The 21,836-nt window shown below is 43.5% G+C and overlaps 1 protein-coding gene across 1 annotated transcript in view; it reads right to left on the bottom strand.

Annotated features, from left to right (window-relative positions):
• The window catches only part of spata17 (spermatogenesis associated 17), a 48,442-nt gene that overhangs the window by 4,892 nt on the left and 21,714 nt on the right, over positions 1-21,836 (bottom strand). The window contains exons 8-9 of the mRNA XM_071531772.1: positions 15,031-15,179; positions 12,099-12,237 (exon numbers count right to left, since the gene is read on the bottom strand). Coding sequence (XP_071387873.1) covers positions 12,099-12,237; positions 15,031-15,179 — 288 coding nt within the window. The remainder of the gene's footprint in view (positions 1-12,098; positions 12,238-15,030; positions 15,180-21,836) is intronic.

Genomic DNA, 21,836 nt, shown 5'->3' with positions numbered 1-21,836 from the left:
AGAGAGAGAGAGAGAGAGAGAGAGAGAGAGAGAGAGAGAGAGAGAGAGAGACGGGCAAGAGAAAAGAGTAATTTCTAATTCCCTGGTTGAGACACAAAGTGAGGCCTTTCATACGTAGCTAATTTTGCCCCAGCCTCTCCTCCTTATCCTCCTCCTCCTTCCCTCCTTCTCTCTCTCTCTCTACATCATGTACGGGTCACTTCTCCAGGAATAACATCTACCAAAACAGGACCTCAACAAAGATATCAAACAATAGCCTGAGTATAAGTGGGCATAGTGAGTATAGGATAGCGAGACAGTTTGGGTTGGTTTCAACCTACCTCCTGGTGAGTAGTGTTCTCCCACCAAAAGAAGTCTGACCAGATGTAGTCAACATGATGTGTATCATCATTACAATTTGCTGCTGTCAGACAAAAACCATGTTTCTTCTTTTTAGGAATTGGAAACACTCATATTTTAAGATCTGCATGCACTGAAATTTTACAATGGCTTTTTACTTAGTTTCCAGCACACTGGGTTCATGAAAATGAAATTATTCAGCACGTAAGAACCCTTTCAAATAACTAATAAAAAAGACAAATTATATTTGTTGCAACATGGTTTTTACATAACTGTAAAACATTTAGTAATAGCCTATAAGCAGCATTAAAGCCTTTTTAAAAGCTCATATAGTGCTGTTTCCCGTGTTTTAGATAGCAGGATGCTGACGCATCACAACATCAAACTTAACAGAGACTGCACCTTCTTGTTCTGCCACTTCTACATTTTCTGCTAAAACAATACATATAAGTATGTGTGTTTATAGGGTATATGGTTGTCATTTGTACCATTCAGAACATCTCTTATGTACAATTTTTTGTTAAAGTGTGCAGTGCATTTCACATGGTTTGGACAGTGGATGTAATTCTCTAGAGTCCTGATTAAGTAAAATCAGTTAGCTACTAGTGGCTCTGTGAACGGTTCTCATCTAGGTCTGGGGTTGGCCTAGTGCCACCTCATTTACCTGGAATCAGCAACTGGGTGTGCGTCTGTGTCTGTGTGTGTGTGTGTGTGTGTGTGTGTGTGTGTGTGTGCATGTGCATGCATGTACATGAGTGGGAGACAGGCAAACCCTGTGTGTGTGTGTGTGTGTGTGTGTGTGACACAGAGAGAAAGAGAGAGAGAGAGGCTATCTGCAGACAGAAACTAATCAGTGTGTGTGAGATAAGAAAGCAGCCTTTATGGTGTATGGTAATCAGCCCCCCTCGGCCTGCCGCCGCCATGCATAATCACCACGACTTATTCACATGATTGATGAAATATGCGTCTGTGAAATCCGAGCTGCTTTTGTTATCATCCTGTTTTTCCCTCCACCCCCCCCCCCCCCTTCTCTCTTTCCCTCTTCTCTCTCAATCTTGTTCTTTTTTGTCTTGTTCAACCTCTCTTCCTCTCTATATATCCCTCTCCCTCTCTGCAGTGGCCGAAGATGTTGGAGCCACAAACAAACAAGAAATTACACACACAGCGAGGGGTCCCTCTTGAAACCATGTACATGCACACACACACACACACACACACACACACACACACACACACACACGCTTGTTTTGTTATAAGGCAGCAATATGATGCATGAGAAAAGCAACATCCTCTGAAAAGAAATATGAAGAAAGGAGACGGAAAAAACGAGTGACGGGGGGTTAGAGAGAGAGAGAAGAAAAAAGAGGAGACATTAATTGTTATTTCCTGCAGATAGAAGTGTTGGCTGGATTAGAGAGGGGGATGAGAGAGAAGAGAGATAGAGTGATAGAGAAAGAGAGGGAATTAGATGGATAGATGGTTCAGAGAGCTCTTGTCGTTGACACTTGATCGCATTAATCAGGGGACGGATTCAGAATTTACAATTAATGCAACACGGAGAAACAAAGACTGAAACCGTTTAAACAAAAAACAACAGCAAGTCGATACTAGGACACAACTATCAAATAGCATCACAACCTCCATAACAAACAGCAAGTTTTTTTAAATGTTGATTTTACTCGTGATTTTTCCTGCTATGGTCTCATTTGGAATTGGTTTGTCTATTATTTCTGTTCACTTTAAGCATGTTTTTATGGTGGGGATTTATGCTGTGTGGGACAGTAGACTGGAGAGTGACAGAAAAAAAATGGTAGTGAAAAATGAAATGCCAGGCAACACAGGTCACTTGAACAACAATAAAAGCCACAAAAACACAGGCAGTTTCCGAGCACATAGCATGCCAACATACACCAAGCGTTGTTGGGGCAACTATCTGAGAGAGGAGACTTGTGGAATATGCAGTAAGAGCTAGATTTTTACACCTGAACCTGGTGGGACCTGACTTGACCTGACAGGATAGGGTCAGGTAGGGTGAAATTTCTGCCTTGATTGCTCAGATTAAGGTTCAAAAATATATTGAAAATAGTGCAATTAGCATAATTTCAGGCATTAGTCAGGTTTTGGCTCACAAAAGACTAGTACTTCTTTGCCATTGGCTTTGGGCTCCAACAGAAATGTCCCCAGCTTCAGCCATGAATTTTCAGGCTTGACATCCTGGAGGCTCCGAAGGCTAATACTCAAACCATGTATACGCAACATAATTAGGTTAAAACCTGGCCCGTTCACTCTCTCTCATCTCCCCCGTCATGCTACGCTCTATGCAGAGGGCTGAGGCAGGTGCAGAAAGCCGGGGAGGGGGCTGGGAGAGTGAGCTGGAGTTAGGGTAAGGGGTCAGGCCCGGGGGGAGAAGGCTGAGGGACATTGTTGGGAGAGAGGGCTGTGGGTGAAGGCTAGGGCTGGAGGAGAGCGCTGGGACTTGCGGAGAGGGCTGGGAGAGAGGGCTGGGGCTGGAGGGAATAGAGTGGGGGAGAGGGCTGAAGCAGGGTCAACTAAGTGTGTGCCTGAGAAGAGGGAAAAGGCTAGGGCATAGGATAGGGCCGGGAAAGGAAAGGCTGGGGAAGAAGGCTGGGACTATAGGGCTGTGATTCGGTACTGGAGGGAGGGGGGGGGGGGCTGGGACTGAGGGTGAGATTAAGACTGGGGCTGGGGCTGGTGAATTAAGGCCCCCAGCCTCGGGGTGCTATTACACATCCATAATGAGAAATGGAGAAGAGGGGGGCTTGTCTTTGCACCTCGGCACACCTTAGATTAAATATGCACAATTCCCATGCAAAATGGGCCAGGAGCAGCCGGGACCAACATTGCTGTCTAATCCCCTGTGCTGGGGCTGTTTCAGCCAGGGTTAACAGGCTCATCAGTCAACACAGGCTGCTTAGCATGGGACATCAAGGCCATTTGCAGGTTTAAGTGTTTGTGATTGCTTCCCTTTCCAGACCCCCCACCACCGCCGCTGCCGCCCCCAACCATCCCCACCACACCCCCATCCCCAATGCTGGCTAGTGAGCATATGAGCCTGCAATAAGACACATACACACACACAAGCAAGCATGCACATATATCAACCCTCTAATAGCGTACGTAAAGATGTGGCTCCCACACACATCACGCTTTACTGATGTATGAAATACTATGCACACACACATTGAAGACTAGATTCCCCACACACAATCATACAACGCAGCAAATACACACACAAATCACCTTGCAACACCAAAAGACACACACTACAATCTAGAGCCTTCTACCCTCCTTGACACGATAAATAGATAGACAGACAGATAGATAGATAGATAGATAGATAGATAGATACATGGTAGGAAAAACTGCTTGGAAAGTGGGAATCTTCATTAACAATACTAACAATAGGAGTTTAGTGTAAAACAAATGTAATAGGATTCTTCAGGGGAAACAAAAACACTTAACTTCAGCATCTCTGCAGCAAGAAACAGAAGACGTAAGCGAATCAAAAGACATGTTCTGCTGTCAGAAAGTGCATTCTCAGATGCTTTTTGACTGCAGAAGACACGTGTGTAAGTGTGTGCATCCTGTCTGCTGCATCCTGTGTGTCCATCTATACCGTGGCTTCATCACATTTCATTTGCATTTCACAGCCGGTGTTGACTTCTATCACCAACACACTGCTGTATGAGAGGGCTGTCATGTTCCTCAAGAAGGTGTGTGTGTGTGTGTGTGTGTGTGTGTGTGTGTGTGTGTGTGTGTGTGTGCGTGCTATCAGCTGGCTGCTTACACAATGCACACACACACACACACACACACATAGAGTACTGTGTGAGACAAAGAGAGAGATAGAGAGAGAAGTTGCAGCCAGGTAGATGAAGACAGAGAGAGGGAGAGAACAAGTGAGCAAACAAACAAGACAGCGAGAGAAAGGAAGAGGGGTGGCAGGAGATAGAGATAGAGATAGGTGGTGATTGTACCACAATACATACAGTATGGTTCAGTGGAGCATATCCACACTGGGACAGCCGGTCCATTAAAAGCACAGACATCCTTATCCTGCTTGCCTGCCTGCCTCCTCCTGATTTCCATGTACACATGGAGAGGAAACTATCTAAATAGACCTGAAAACATTCTCCCATCTGCACTTCGACTTAGAATAATCCAAGGCATTTTATAGGTGTCGTTAATTTTACCTTTTCCCCTGGATGAATGTAGCTTTATTATTTAAATGAACCCGTTTCAGTTGAATATAGCTTGTTGATTTCTGTTATAAAAACTGACTTAATTGGGTTTATCCTTGTGATTCGTGTCTCAGATCCTTTTCTCCTATGACCAAACATACATGTTGACCAAACACAAGAGGAGGAAGACACTTCACTGAAACAATTACTTTAAACGGGTCAATTCATTCATGTTCAGCATGTTGCAGAACTGAAATATTCTCAGCTGTTTCTGTGAGTGGCATTCAGACTGACAGCATTGCTGTCTGAAATGTATCATCATACTTTGAGCATTTAAAAGGGCTAGCTCTGTATCTTAATGCACCATACTTATGCATTTTAAAGGGGTTGACACTGCATTTTACTGTGCCAGTAAAAGCAGACAGAGAGCCTCTGATGGCCTGCTGATGAGAGATGGCTGCTTGTGTTAAAGCAGCCACAGTGTGATGGAAATGGACCTCTTTGAAAACAGACATCACTATCACTGCAATGTTCTTTCTTTCTCGCTCAATCTATTAGGGCACATCTAAACTACATGATTTTCTGCAGCTTTCCAGGACGTCTCTCTCCCTTGAATTATGTTTTAGTTAAAGGATTGCAAATCGTTAATGGTGCTAACACAGATTTTACTCCTACCACTTAGCTGTAAGCACACTATTCAGCTCAACAACAACACTAATGCCAGTTAAAGACTAAAGGATTACTTGAAAATTGCTGGAGCTAATTAAGCACCAAAGCCACTGTCCAAGCCAAGTTTTCTAGACTGATATTTAGCAAGAAGGCCTCTTGTATATACTAATAAGTAATTTGTTGAACAAGGGGTAAGCAGTACTTTTCAATCACATTTTACCTTAGTTAAAACGCAGGATGCATTTAATGATTTCTGATAAGTGAAATGCCATCTAGAGCATGACTAAGGCCTGAAGATTAGAGCCAGGCCTGACCCAAACCTGAAGATTCTGTCCCAATCTGAACCCTACTATAGGCCAAAACTGCAGCTATTTTTAATGATAAATTGCCAAAAGCATTTTTCTTCATTATTTTTTAACATGAGCTTGACACAAATTCAAGCAATTAAGTAATAAATTCAGCCCGAACTGACCCAAGTTAATCAGGTCAAGTCGGGTCCCACCAGCTTTGAACATAAATGATAAGCTCTAATGTCATTCATCCCCTTAAGTCACACCAAAATATGTTTGCTAATCATTTAATTGAGACTGTCCATTTAGAAACCGTCGCATGTACGCTCGGCCTTCATTGTTACTCTGTATGCAGGGCTGGCAGTGTAAAATGCCACCATAATGGAAGCAAAGTGTTGGGTTAATTGATAAATCTGGGGGCCAGAGAAGGAAGGAGCGTGGCAGGGGGAATGCTTTATGGCTGTGCAAATGAAGAGGCCGCAGAGTTTTACACACGCCGTAAAATGGTTATGGAGAATTAGCCCCCTCTCTCTCTCTCACCGCAGAAACCTGGGCACTAATGCAGCTGGACGGATGGATGGACAAGACAACATATGAAATACACAGGCAGAGACACACACAGACACACACACACGCACACACATAAAGACAGACACACATACAGTAGACGCATAGCCCCTCCCGCGCCCCCCATCCCATTGTCTCTACTTGTGGCCTATTTCAGTTTAGGTATTAATTGCTGCTAATGAATACTGTTCCCATTAAAAAGATCCCTCATACATCAGTAGTATGTATCACGGTGATATATTATGGTTGAGGCCATTAAGAGTGAGCCTGTGTGTGTGTGTGTGTGTGTGTGTGTGTAGACACAGTTCTGCTGTCCCCATTGCCTGAAGCTTTGCACCCACCATGTAATAATGACAATAATAAAGCCACACTGCAGAGTAGCTGGGAGGAGACTATAGTGTGTGTGTGTGTGTGTGTGTGTGTGCGTGTGTCTGTTTGGGGGCAGGAAGGGTGTGGAGGGAATGGGGGGGGGGACTTCAGGAGGAAAAAAAAATTACTGAGGCAACATTAAAATGTGTGTGCGGGTAGGCTATACTCTGTGATGTACATACATGCATGTATTCACGTGCATGCATGTGGGTGTGTACATATGTACGTATATGTGCATGTTTTCATGTAAGCATGTGTGTGTGTGCACATATGTGTCCCAGTATGCATCAGTGTCTGTGTGTTTGTTGGTTCTGCTCAGACATGAGTTTTTCTAAGTTGTGATGGGTTTCAGTCTAATGCGAGAGGAAGGAAAGGCTTGGAGCACAGACAGACACAGACGTGACCACTCACTGTAGTGTACTTGATTAGCACATAGCCTCCTAATTAGCCAGCCTCTGTGGTTACAGGCAGCACTGCTGGTGACATGGCTAATGACACAATCACAAAATTAGCATGGATAGAGAGGGCTTTCCCATATCTGCATTCTAAATTAGTCAATTGTTGGTGCATTTAAGACGGTAGCTGAAGAACCTTTGAAATTTTTTGGTCTTACAATAAACATTTCAGTGCCAGCTACATTAAACTTTCCAACTTTCTGAGTTTCATATACTATTCACGCATGAAACACTGGCCTTTTTCATTTTTCAAAATAATTAAAATTCTGGCCATCTTCAAGCTGCCAAGGGAGATTACCCTAATACACCAGGAACTGCCCTTTCTATCCATTCAGTATCTATTAACACTATGCCATAATGACATTGTACAAAATGGCAGAGCACACACAAATGGCTTGGGCTGGGTGAATAGAAGAACCCTCTTTCTAGAAGAGTCCTTCCTGTAATTCACTGAGACCCTAGTAGTTCCCCATGTGTCCTGATAGATTGATCAATAAGCTATTGTTACAAGGAAACAAATACAATGTCAGCTGGTAAGAAGATATTTGGTAAGGAAACATTGATACAGGAATAAACAACTAAATTACTGAAGGTTTGAACAAGACTCAGTATTGTAACTCTTTAACAAATCATTGCTGTGATATGAAATGATGGTATTTCCAAAAAGTAACCTTTACAGGAACTGCAGAAAACATTATCTTCAGACAAATAATCATATATTTTTGAAATTACAGTTTTGAGTGCCTTTCATCATCTGTAAGGCCCTCAAACACAAATAACAATTAAAGCTTTCAAATGAGATAAAAACAGCTAAACTGCAGCTACAGCTCTGAAAGAGCATTGGGGTTAGGGCTGGTGCTGGAAGCTGTGGCTTCAGGAGAGTGGGCTAGAAGAGAGGGCTGTGGATGGACCAGGGATGGAGCTGGAGGAGAGGTGCCGGGGCGTGAAAAGCAAATCTTTGGTGGGGAACCTGGGTGGTGAGGGCAAGGGCACATAGGGGCTTGAGCAAGGGCAACCATTACATAGCCCCCTTGGCCTAGGAATGTGGCAATGGGTCGAGGTCCTGGAGATGTGGGGGTTGGCATCCCTTTATGTATGTGCGTGTGTGTGTGTGTGTGTGTGTGTGTGTGTGTGTGTGTGTGTGTGTGTGTGTGTGTGTGCTGACAGGCTGGGCTGCATTTGCCTTGGTGTACTTCCTTGCTGTGACACAGATGGCTAAGGTAAATAAGGGTCCAGGAGTCAGGGGGTACTTCTAGGGCTTGGGTTGCGCTGGGGATACTGTGTACATACTGCCAAGAGCTGTGATGGTCAAGCCAGAGAGTTGGGGGAGCGGTCTGGAACCAGGCAAGATAACTGGGCTATGTTGATGATGAGGCCTTAGGCTGCGGAGAGGGCTGAAGCTAGGCTTTGGGTGATGATTATGAGCAGGGCTAGGTAATGTGGCAGAGGCTGGGTGAGAGGGCTGTGGCTAGGGTTTGGAAATAATTAGGAGCAAGGCTGGATAACGTAGCTAGATAATGTGGCTGGGGGGAGGCCAGCTGGGCACGGTATGTTGATGATGAGTACCAGGGTTGAGCTGTCCACTCCATTGGCCCTCTGAGCTGTGACAAGAAGCTCTGCTGGCTGCTGCTATAGCTGGGGGTGATGCCAACGATAGGACTAATGCACTAATTACCACAGAGAGAGAGAGAGAGAGAGAGAGAGAGAGAGAGAGAGAGAAGGTAAACAGAGGTACAGAGAGATACAGAGACAGAAAGAGAGAGAGACAGACAGAGAGAGAAACTGGGGATAATCTGAGGTCTGATGTGCTCTGAGTGACAGCAGTCTGATGCGACTGGGCTGGGGACAAGCACCATTGTCTTCATCATCATCTTCATCAACATCATCAACATCATCGGCAGCAGTGTTACCATGGAGAGAAGGGAGGTCAGGTTTGGCCAGTGTGCGCGTGTTTGTGTGTGTGTGTGTGCATGCACGTGCGCGTGTATGTGTGTTTGAGGATGTGGTTTAGGCAAGTGGCAAGTAGGAAGCTGTCATCTGCAGTAAGGCTGCACGATATCATTTCAGCATCGACATCGCAATGTGCACATGTGCAATAGTCACATTGCAGGACGCGCGATGTCAAGTAAGGCAAATTAACTCAAACGCGTCATGCTACGACTTTTTTGCTGCTTGATACAAAAGGAAAACTCGCAAGGTTCTCATTTTCCATGACTAATATACAAGAAAAGTCCATCTGATATTACGTAATTCCGTCCGATTTAAGGGTTCTTGGGTACACAGAGTTTGATCAGTTCCCAATGTGCTCTGGTGAAGGGGTGCACTTCATCAATTTATAAAACAACCAAAGCAGGCCCCACTGGTCGCCTACCACAACCTGAAAATGAGTGCTGCCTGTTTTGGTTGTTTGACAAACTGATCAAGTGCACCCCTTCACCAGAGTACATAGTGAACTGATCGCTGTGCATGCAGAGTCTGCGTATCACCTGCCTGTAAACATGCACACAACGCGGCTACTGTGACAGATAATGTCGCCTGGATGCTAGAGGCAGGCGTTCAGTTACGCAAGGCGGCTTTTGAGTGTGTGTATTCCCGTTATCAGCGGCACCTCGTCCCGGTGCTGGTTAAAGGTTAAAAAGTTACTCAACACACACACAAAACTTGCAGTATTCAGATCTATCTGTACTTACATCTTGCTGGCATATAGATAAACCTGTTTGTTGCTTGAGTTTGAGAGTTTTACCATCCTCAGCCATGCTGGGAGGCCTGTTTATCTTCCACCACGCAGATTAAGCATACATTTGAACATCGTTAGAAATGGTAGATTACATGTAAATAACACAACTGCGACACACACAGATGAGAGGGGATAGCTATGCGCTTGCACACACACGCCAAAAACACAAGACAACAGAGACTGCCCACTATACATACAGCAGTGTACTGCTTTAGCCTAGTCTGAAAACAGAAAAACAGATACAAATGGAGAGGTAGAGCTACATGGGAATACCCGCTAGCAGGATAGTTGGTTTACCATCCATACTACATATTCTTAGATCATTGGTGAACTAAATCTGGACATCTAATTTGTTTTTTGTTTGTTTGTTTTTTTGTTTTGGTAGCTTACCACACTATTAGTCATGGTGATTTTAATGGATTTGGCCATCTCTGCTATAAACAAATGTAAAATGGTAAGAATGAATATGACTGATTGATTGATTTTATTTCAGTGTGATGCACTCCAGGTGCTCACACATCTATACATTGCACTGAAAAAAAAGAACACTGGTACATTAGACTTCTGAAATGAGAGCAAAAATGTGCATTCACTGCCTCTCACCATCTCCTTTGCCGCCCTTCACCCCAGTCCAACTCTCACAAAAATAGTGCATGTCCCTCCTTGTCCACAGAGATTTTCTGAAACCTGGAAACTTTTGTGACCACTACTACATCCATTAGAAGTGTTATAGCATTAAAATGTGCCTGAAAGACCTAGTGACGTAAAGTAGATTAAAATGCTAGTAGATTTTGCAGTCTGACACTTAAATAGAATTAAAAATGCATTGAATAACTAAAATCTGACCGCAGCTAACCAACATTTCAGTTATAAGATTAAGACGAATATCTAATATTACACCAAAATTAATACAGATGGGCACTAATTAGTTGTTTAGTAAATATTGAAAACAATATTGATATAATAGTTTTGCCCAGGTTTGCAGACTGCATGGTGGTTTCTGATTAATGGTGAGCTAAATTTCTGTATTCTGTATGTACATTTACTTTGATGGCATGTTCCACACACACAAACTAGATGCATCTCATTCTATATAGAGACGCATACAGAGGCACTTATCAAAACTGCCCCTCCTCCACCAGTCCCTGCTGTCAGCTGACGGAGACCCCCTTGCACCCTCTCATCCACCCCCCTTCTTATTTATCTCCTCTTCCTGGGGCCGTGTTAGTTCGTTCCCCTGTCGCTGCTCTCCCCTTCTTCCCTCGCCCCTCTTTCTCTCTCGTTTCGCTCCTCGTTTCCGGGCAATTGGGTCTGGGTGCTGGTGGTGGAGGGTAGGGGGTTGGGGTGGGGCTGCTGGGAACTTTGTGTGTGTGTGTGTGTGTGTGTGTGTGTATGTGTGTGTGTGCGTGTGTGTGTGCTGGGAAGTGAGCTAATAAAGGACGGTGATCCATGAAAGGCCTTGAGCAAAGACACAGTCAATTACCTAATGCCTGGACCAGACCGCAGGGCCTCACACACACACACACACTCACACACACACACATACATACACCTCATTTACGTATACATGGAGAGGGGGCAGTGGAGGGCATGAGTGGGAATTGTGTGTGTGTGTATGTGTGTGTGTAAGTGCGTGGGTGGGTGTGCATATGCGTGTGATGGAGAGCGGAGATTTATTAAATTGCTGTCACTTTTGACAAATTTGTACAGCTGAAGTTGGAGGGGTTAGGCTACACTGCTTCTCTTTTTTTCCTCTTTTCTTTTAGAGGAGAGAAGCAAGCGTGGGTTTCTCCAACGGGATGGATTCTGCGTGTGGAGGCCAGGCAGGAAAGGTAGCATTCATCAGCTATGCATCTCTCCACAGTTGGATGGCTGGGTGGGCGTGTGGTCTCTAACAATGACTTAATTTAGATAGCTACAGCAGATACCTAAAGTGTGTGTGTATGTGTATGTGTATGTGTATGTGTGTGTGTGTGTGTATGTGTATGTGTGTGTTTTCTACAGTGGACCACCACAATAGAAGAACTGATTAATCATTTTGTAGGATAACTTTTACATGCATTTTTGTATCTTACATTTCTATCTTACATGAGTACCCTATAATAATTCATTAATTCATCCATTCATTCATTCATCCTTTGCATGCAGACCCACTGATAATAACCTGGATGAATACAATATAATTGCATGCTGTGCACAAAAAAATACCTGAGGTATACAAAAATAAAATATATGAAGGCTTGAAGGCAAAATGTTTTCATGAAGTATAAATGTAGGGAGCAGGTGGTTGGTGGATTAAGATGCAAATCATGCATTTGAAATATTGTCAGTTACAAATTTGACCCGCCCACTCCTGCATTTTTTTTCTAAGAGCCACCATATACATATTATATATTTAATGAAGTAGAAATGCTAGTAATAATAATTAAGAAAAAAAACTGTGTGTGTGTGTGTGTGTAGCTTAGCCCACCTCCTTCTCCTTGAGTCGGAGTGTGTCCTCCTCTCTGAAGTTCTTGTTGCCGTAGGCTAACGGAGGGAAGGCAGTGCTGCTGTGGAGCAGACGCTCATACCTCCTGTTCCTCTTGTGGGCTTTGGCGAATGGCAAGAACCTAACACAGTAAAAGGTCAAAGGTCACAAGCTGGATTCAAACCAATCAAATGACAAACACGGTCTCTCCTGTAGACTGCTGAGTCACCAGGACACCCTTTTTGAGATCTGGGGCGACGTTACCCAAACATCTAATCTAATCTCATCTCATCTCATCTCATCTCATCTCATCTCATCTCATCTCATCTCATCTCATCTCATCTCATCTCATCTCATCTCATCTCATCTCACTTGTAGGGTCCTTCACCTTATAGCAGAGTTAATGCATTTTATTCATTATTTCACCAATATCATAAAACAGCCCTGCAGGTGTTAAGACATATAATAAAGATAAGATGATAGAGTTAAGATTTAGAGTTAGCTTCAATGAGAATTAAGAACGGGGCACCAGATAATCAGTTGAGGGGTGTGTGCATGGGCTGGCATGTCAAGTGTTATGGCTCATTACATATGCATGAAACCCTAATTTTGGTTCCCAGATCTATCCAATATAATTGACCGTCGTAACATTAACATGATTAAACTAAGCACAAATTCCTGAACACTTTAATATCAAACATGGCTATCTAAGCCCCATGTAAAGATAAAGAAATTGAATAATGCAAATAACTATTATGTAAAACATCACAGTTACACATAAAATTAGACATATACATTAGAGTCCACCACAATGTGATTCATGAGTCTGTATCAAAGATTTCTTCTGATTTTGGCAACATTCCAATGGGCCTCATCTCAGACTCTCTGTGTCTTTGGGGATTACAAAAGACAGGGCTGAGTGTTGGAGTTTTATGGTTATTTACCAGGTCTGGTCCTTGATACCAGCTCTTAGGGGTGGAAATGAGGTATTTTACATTGAGGTCAGTGCCCTTTCCTTTCGATCTCACAGTCTTCCCCCACCATACTGATCTGTTATCAGGGAGGAGGCTCACACAAAATGCACAGGGCCTTTCCAAATGTGAGATGACAATGACGATGTGGGTGCAGTTACTACAAGGTGGATTTCGTATTGGCTTCTATAATGGCAAATGGGATATTTTTATCTTATAGTTTTAAGATACGATTCTATAATGTGACTCTATTATAAAGACGCAGTGTTTTCAGACAATATCTGTTGGCATGCACTCTTGGCCTGAAAGTATTCATTACCTATCTCCTGTGGCTGTATTTATTTAAAACTGTGCCCTTCATCCCTACATCTTTACATTGCATATGCGCACTGTGGTTGGCTAGTGTCCAGACTATGTAGAATGCTGTTCAGTATGTGAGCCTGACCATACATCTGCTTAGAATGACAAAAGCGTGTGTGTGTGTGTGTCTGGGGGTGGGGTGGGGGGAGGGTGTATTTGTGTGTGTTTTGGCAGCATAACCTGTCTAGTTGTATGTCAGAAGACTCATGCCAGCTGTTAATTACACTTGGGTTGATTTTCTAAATTACGCCTAAGACTCTGCCTCAGGAAAGTGTTAGTGTGTGTGCATGGATATCTGTGTATGTATATTTGTGTGTGTGTATGCTCTTATCTTCTATACTTATGTGGACTGTCTAGTGAATCCTCCAATTAAGGGTATTTTGTCAATCACTAGGAAGGAAAGAAATGTAAGTCAGTGGAGAGTTGCCACTGGAAGATTTTTTTCAGTCTCTGAGGTTCATAGAGCTCAAAAACAAAATATGGTACAAACTACTATAGAACAGTGAAGAAATAGGTAGAGAGGTCAATTTTAACATCTCCAATGATCTCAGTGTTTATCCTGCAAATGTGTGCCTGAACTCAATTGAAAGCCAAGAGCCAAGTACCACATATGCTGATTGGAGGAGAAAAAGTCTCCCAAAATCCTCTACCTTATTTTAGGCTAAATGGTTCTCATGTTTTAAAACATGTGTACAAAGGCCTACATATTCACTATAATAGTATCTGGTATCTAGTATCTATAATAGTATAGTAACTATAATACAATCGCCAGAATCCTCTTCTTATCCCCAGTGGAATAATCCAGAAAATATCATCCTCATCATCATCAGTGCCACAGGGCCTGAGGAGGGGCCCAGCAGCTCATTAGGGAGAACTAAACTACCAGAGAGAGAGAGAGAGAGAGAGAGAGAGAGAGAGAGAGAGAGAGAGAGAGAGAGAGAGAGAGAGAGATAAGGATGGAGGAAAGGGGGTGGTGAGAAAAATGGGTGGCAAGAAAAATGGGTGGTCTTTTGTAACGTTGTCGGGGAAATGAGTGTGTGAGACAGATCAAACGGAGGGTTAATGGTGGGCCTTCACACACACACACACACACAGAGGGAAATGCCTATGATGTGCACAGTTGAGTAGATTGGTGTTTTTCAGTCTGCGTGTGGTAATGACGTTATAGTCAAGTGTTTTAACACACACACACACACACACACACACTCACACAACGATCCTAATTAAAATTAATACAAGCCTTGAAATAAAGCAATGACAGACTGTGACACTCTGTTTATAATAAACCCAGTGTGAAGCAGTCCAGTCTTAGGATAATCCCCTGGCATACACCCATTAGTTTGTGTGTGCATTTTTGCATGCATTCACATGCACGTATGTCTGAATGTATAGCAATGTATGAGTATGTATGAGTGTGTGCTTGTGTAAGTGTGTGGGTGTGTTTGTGTATGTCAAAAGAAAGAAGCATGACATTTTAAGAAAAAATAAAACCTTTCCAGGAAACAAACATTCCTGGTTTGTGTTCATGTATGTGTGTGTGAGTAAGTGTGCATGGGCCTGTGTGTTTCCGTGTGTGTGTGTGTGTTAGTGTGTGTGCTCCTCACGGTGTGTCAACCAGGACTCCCGCTGCCTCCTGTTGCTGTAGCTCCTCCCGGGCCTCCTGCAGGTGTGTGTAAGAGGTCTGGACACGCAAAGACGGCTCAGGACAGCGCCAGCGCTGCTCCCACACCTCCTCCTGCTCCCTGAACGGACCCTGAACACACACGCACACACACACACACACACACACACACACACACACACACACACACACACACACACACACACAGAAGAATCAGGTAATGATTGCATTCTTCATCTGTGTCAAAACGTGTCTCCCTTAGAAACAGAAATTGATGTCTATCTCCCGTTCTGTTTCAGACCCTTTCTGGTGCCCCCCCTCCTCCGATCTCTCTCTCTCTCTCTGATCTCACCTCCCACAGGTAGTGATGGCTTACTGTTAAATCCAGAGGCCAATCCCCTTCATCTCTCCTCCTGGGAGAGAGAGAGAACGAGAGACAGAGAGAGAGAGAGAGAGAGAGAGAGAGAGAGAGAGAGGAATAGAAGTATAGAAGTATAGAAACTAGAGGAGGTAGCTAGAGGAGTTTGTCAGAGAGAGAGAGAGAGAGGGACAAAGAAAGGGAGAGGGACCCACAAAGAAGGAGCGAGAGAGACTGAGAGAAAGAGAGAAAAAGAGAAACAGAGATAGACTGAGAAAGAACCTTGTCTATCAGCTGCATATCAACTATCATGTCTGACAAGCCCCAGAGACACTTGTGGTTTAATCAGGCTTCATCTTCATCCACTCACAATGATACTATCCTTTTTTTCTCTCTTTTTATTTGCCTTGTTCTCCTTTCCCTTCTTTTATCATTTCTTCGGGATGGTATTGGCTGGTAAATATGCCGTTTTACTTTGAACTAACACTGGCATGGCTAATGGTATGGCCTGCTTTTATCTCTGGATCCATCTGCCTAGGCAGCTTCATCACAGAGTTAGCGCCCTGCAAACAAGAAAACTTGTAACACCAAAATTACAGATAGAGCTGACTTTGCCATTAACATGTAGAACAAGATTAATGGCCCTAGGACAAAGACAAAAATGTTGATGTTAGATTGTAAAATAAAAACAAAACCAAACTTTTTTATTAAATTCTTCAAAACTACACTTTTTGGATTTAACAAGACCAACAATAGGACAACTTTGAAACAAAATAGGGCAGATTTTGAAAGCGCTACATTGAGCTTATTGATTTGAAAAGGTGACTGATTACATTTTTGTGCAAAAAACCTGTACAGGCAAAGGTCTAAAGCACACCAAAATACACAATGTATGGTTATGTATGTATGCCCATTACATGAAATTACAGTGTTCCCAAAATGTATGCTGGTTTTCACAACCCCTCATCCGAACGAGATTCAAATTTACATGGAGGTTAGTCAATCACTTAGTATTAGAGACACTGGTAGGGATCAAGACAGCCACTCCTAGACTTGTAATCTCTTTACCCAAACAGCCAATCTGCCCAATGAAACATGTTGCTGTTGATTTAGAGCATGTCACACTATTCTGCTTTTTTCACAGAAAAAGCACTGCCTCATCTGCATTCTGTGCCGATAAGACTCCTGCTGATATGAAATAGCAGGTGGTGTGGCTCACTCTTTGTTTCCATAACGTTAGATGCTCTATTCAACTACTGTTGATGTGCATAATTTTGTTTACACTGTAAAACAGATGTATGTTGATTAAACAAACAGTACACACATGAATGCATGTTGCATGTACCATTGGTTTGGGGTTTTGTATATTTCGGTGTCATTGATCTGCTCACAAAGAATGTGGTCCCGCTGATGTGCTTCTCTAAAAATTTGAACTTTTTTTTATCTTTAAAAGAACGTTCTCAAGCATCATTCAAAGGTGTCAGACCTATCCAGCATTACGGACTTGATGTCTGCATGCACTGCAGCCTTATAGACTAGCTATGAGCCTATTTAGTGTAAAATCAAGAGTGCAAAAGAACATTGAATAGGGGGAGGCAAGATGGTGGCAGGTGTGTCAGGTGTGCTGGCTGCACTTCTAGCATATGGATTCATTTTAAATTCTATAAACACAGGCCCGTCTTTTAAGGGTAAACCTGATTTTAAAGAAGCCAAAGATTTCTATACGATAAGCTAGATGCATCACCGAAAAGTCTGCACGCTAATCAAGTAGCTGAAAAGCACTTTGGATTTGGAAGAAATGCTCTGATCAACACGTTCATCTACCCTTGCCAATACCAAGAGAGACACTGCAAAACCAAAGCTAAACGGCAAAGGAGCAACTGTATTATAATAACACTATGCCTACTCTTATCCGGAGATGTCCACCAATGTCCAGGCCCGAACGCAAGCACTAATGCCAGAGTCAACACCACAACTCAGCATGGGACGAACGACTCGGGCCAACAGGTACGTACTGGTCATCAAAAAACACCGCAAAAAAACACAGCTTGTTGTTTTGTACCGCCCACCTTCCTCTAACAGTGGATTCTATGAAAATCTGAAAAACATGCTCAAAGAGTGCGATTCTAGGAAGGAAGTCATATTGATGGGTGATTTCAATATCAGCTGGGACGATAGGACAAACAGGAAGGCCCACAAACAGATCACAGATAACTTTGAGTCAACCCAATTGATTAATGGGCCAACTAGAATAACCACCTCTTCCCAAACACAGATTGACTTAGATAGACCTGAAAGAGTAGTAAAGACATTCAACTTTATCACTGGGCTCTTGCACCCTAACTTGATTACTATCTAGAAACGGTTCCAAAGTGGTCATACACTATCTGAGCAGCTCAGGATCTCTAAAAGTGAACCCGAAAATTTTAAAAGTGCCATACAACAAATTAATTGGAATGACTTATTGCCGGGGTTAAATACGGAGGAAGACAGCAGTATATTCATACATGAAATTCAGCGTATAGCCCATAAATTCACAAAAAGAGTTAAGACAAAAAAAATCAAAAGAGGTCACTACCCTGGTTGAACTCTGATTTACTGAAACTGATGAAGGAGAGGGATCTTGTGTTGAAAAGGGTCTTAAAATCTAAGGTGAATGACAAATGCAAATTTGTTATGCTGCAGAATAAGGTTACTAAAGAGATAAGAAAAGCTAAAGCAAACTTTTTCATTAGTATCATTAGTGAGGCGAAAGGCAACACAAAACTAATTTGGAAGCAGATTCAGAAGCTGATAGGGACCGATCATCTTAGGTACAGTAAGCAATTAGAACTAAAAATTAACGGTAACCTATTGCAAGATCCAGCGGAATTGGCAAAAGCCTTCAATGAATACTTTATTGACTCTGTCGCCGAGATTGCACAATGTTTCCCTGTTTTCCGAAAGGCTGAAGCTCCAAAAACCTGGGCCAAAGCGGGGGGCGTTTGGCCGGCGGCTCCTGGACGTACACATCCCCGCCTAAGAGCCCGTGAGCAGGTGCCGGTTGCTCTGCCGGCATCGCTATGCCCCCTCAAATCCGCTGCCTGCTTAATGATGTCCGGCAAGTGCAGGAGAAATCCTTTGGCGGCCAGCATGTGGCTGGCAGATTGGAGCAGAGAAGGAGAGGACTGCAGCAGCAGAGCTCCTTGCCACGGTGGGGATGGGAAAGCCGCAATTGCGGGCCCCGTCCTCAAGGTCAGGCTCCTGGTCTCCAGACGGGGAGACAGGAGCATCAGGAGGAGAGCCTGAGATGGAGGGAGCTGAGCCGGCTGATTCGTGCCCGCCATCGAGGATTTCCTCCGGAATATTCGGGAAGTTGTTGCCGCAGAGGATCTTGTCCAGCTCGTCGTCCAGAGACACGGTGCCGCGGTCAGCACAGCTACCGTCGCCGCTTCCCTCCACCTGGAGCGCCATGAAGGCGTCCGCCCGCCGCTGCAATTCCTCCACAGGCAGTCGAGCACAGAATTGGCAGGAGGCCTGCGGAGTCAACGCTAACCCGACATGAACGGCGCCCAGGCAAGCCTCGCAGCGGGAGGTGGAGGTCCGATGGCGGGATGTAGCCGGTCCAGCAGGCGGTACACAAGCAGACAGCTCCTCCGGCGCGTTGAGACGACTTCTTCATCTCCTTCTTCTTCTTCTTGACTGCTTGATCGCTTAAGAAATTTTGGGAGCAGAGCTCAGGTCCCGACGCTGTATATTCTACAGTTGAGTGTAGCCACTGTAGCTTAAGTGGTGGGAAAGAAAATCTTCAGACTGCGCATGCGCGAGAGGGATAAACCCAATAGCAACAGCTCTTAGAGGGCGAAGCCTATACGAAATAGAACTCAATGTGTGAAGGTCCACAACCATCAATCAGCTGCTCTTAATTCCCATACTGGTGTCCCACAAGGATCTGTACTAGGACCACTTCTGTTTAGCCTTTATGTCAATGATCTACTCTCTGTGTGCTTTGACGTGGAGATTCAGCTATATGCTGATGACACGGTGATCTATGCACATGGCAGCACAAAACAACAAGCTGCAACAAAACTCACTAATGCACTGAGCCACATCACAGCTTGGCTAAAGCAATCATGCCTTCAACTCAATATAACTAAAACTGTCAGCATTTTCTTCTCAAAAAAGCCATGTACCACTTTAGAACCACACATAATGCTATCAGGAGAAAAACTAGCTGTCTCTGAGTTCAAATATCTGGGCATCCTGATTGACTCACAGTTATCTTTCAAATCCCATGTGAAGAAAGTATTTCATAGGGTTAAGTTTAACTTATCTAACTTCAGATTCATCAGAAATCCAATGACCACTGACGCAGCCAAGTTATATATGAACATACTGCTTGACAAGTTGGGCACAAACTAATAAAACAACACTTAAGCCACTTGAAACATTGTACAAACAATCTCTCAAAGTTTTGGACCGGAAGTCAAACACCTACCACCACTGCCTCTGCCTTTAAAATCTTGCACACTGCTCCCCCTCCACTTCAAACATTCATCTCACAGAGGTCAAATACCAACCGGGCAACCAGAGGTTCAACTCAAGGAGACTGTGATGTACCCATTAGAAAAAGTGCCTTTAGCCACTCTGCATTCTCAGTTAAGGCATCGCAGGAATGGAATTCAGTACCAGCGCATATTAGAGAACTTAGTACTTACCGTTCCTTCACAGGGCAGCTGAAATTATGGCTTATCAATAGCCAGACATGTATACATTAGTACTGCAACCGATGCATCTGCCGATATCTTGCCAACTGTCTTGTCCTGCTTGCTTGTCTAGCCTCTAGTATGTGCATTTGTCTTGTTCAGTGCATGCTGTTGTCCGTGCTGATGTGTATGCTATGTGCTCTAGTGTCATATATGTGCTTTTACTATAGGTGTGTTTGTTCTGTCCGACGCATGCTATAGTCTATGTTATTGTGTCCGCTCTGCTTTAGTGTCTTATGTATGCTATGTTGTATGCTATGTTGTATGCTATTGTCTGCTAATCTGTCCTTTCTTGTTTTATTGTCTCTCTTGTGTCACATACTTAGTTCTTTATCTCTGTAACACATGCATTTTAATTCTATCTTATTTGAAATTTTAGGCTGCCTTTTAAACATCTGGCCAGGGACAGCAGATGAAACTAGCCTTTCTGACTAACTCTGGCTCATTTACAGTTTGACTGCTGATTGATGTGCATTGTCCCTGAAAAATAAACCAATGAAAATAAAAAACAAAACAAAAGAGGGCAAAACACAAATAAGCGATAACTTGTATGATCAATATTAAATTATGTTAAAAACACAATGATAATGAACTCTAACAGTGTTAGAGAAATGTAATTTTCAAATCTCAACGCCCAGTGTTGTGATTGTTTTCTAATGTTGATGATCCAGAGGGAAAATTGGGTCAATAGGTCATTAGTCTGTTATATTTCTTTACCAGGCAAAATATGTGGAAAAAGTTTCTGTGTTTGTACTTGACTTGCAGCTATCACTATCCATTGGTTTCAGTGACGGAATGCTAATGGCCAAGACATTTTTCAATTAACTTAAGAACAAATGTTGAAAAACACCTCCCATAATGTGACAAGTGTCTGGTGAAGAAAAATAACAGAATGAAAAGTCAAAATATCCCAGAAACTCCTGTCTGTATATCCCACAAATTCCCACCTTTCTGAGAGTGATGTGTAAACTTTGTGGAGCGCAGATTAAGTTAAATGTTGTTGCTTTGTTTGAGGTGACCTTCAGTTGTTGTTTGGTGTTAAAAAAGGAGGGAGGGGGTGGGGGGAGAGATAGAGGGAGGGGCGGGGACCCTGTCCTTGCTCCTATCGCCACGGGATCGGTGGCCTGGCCTGACCACTTCCACAGCCAGCACCTCCACCTTATCCATCACCACTAGATAGTTATCACACCAGGGAGGGAGGGGGTGAGGGCTGGGGGGGTTATTAGGAGAGAAAGAAAGGAGGGACTTCCTGCGCTAATGACACACACACACACACACACACACACAGGGAGCAAAGGGGGAGGGAGATGGAGATACGGAGAGATAGGAGACGGGTTCGAAAGGTGGTGAAAGATGTTTAAAAAAAGAAGTGTCGAAAAGAGGAAGAGAGCAGCAGTGGAGAGAGAGATAAAAAGAAACTGAAAGAAACAAGACAGATATGAAGACTGAGAAAGAGAGAGAGGGAGAGGAGAGAGCAAGGCTAGCAAAGAAAGATAAAAACTGAGGAAAACAGAGAGACACAGAAAGACACACGGAGAGAGAGAGTGACAGAGAGAGCAAGAGGTGTATAAATATAGATAAATAATGTGTTCTCCTCCATGCAGCACCAAGAGACTCTCCTGCCTCCATTAATGAACTCACCCTAACTATTGCCAGCTGGAGATGTGCATGTGTGTGTGTGTGTGT

This window comes from Centroberyx affinis, unplaced genomic scaffold, assembly GCF_046629955.1.
Source record: "Centroberyx affinis isolate AG114_WGS23_722 - 3 ecotype Tasmania unplaced genomic scaffold, CSIRO-AGI_Caff_v1 ptg002131l_1, whole genome shotgun sequence".
NCBI classification, from domain to species: domain Eukaryota; kingdom Metazoa; phylum Chordata; class Actinopteri; order Beryciformes; family Berycidae; genus Centroberyx; species Centroberyx affinis.
Note: the sequence above shows the minus strand (reverse complement) of the source record. Positions and strands in the feature narration are given on the sequence as shown.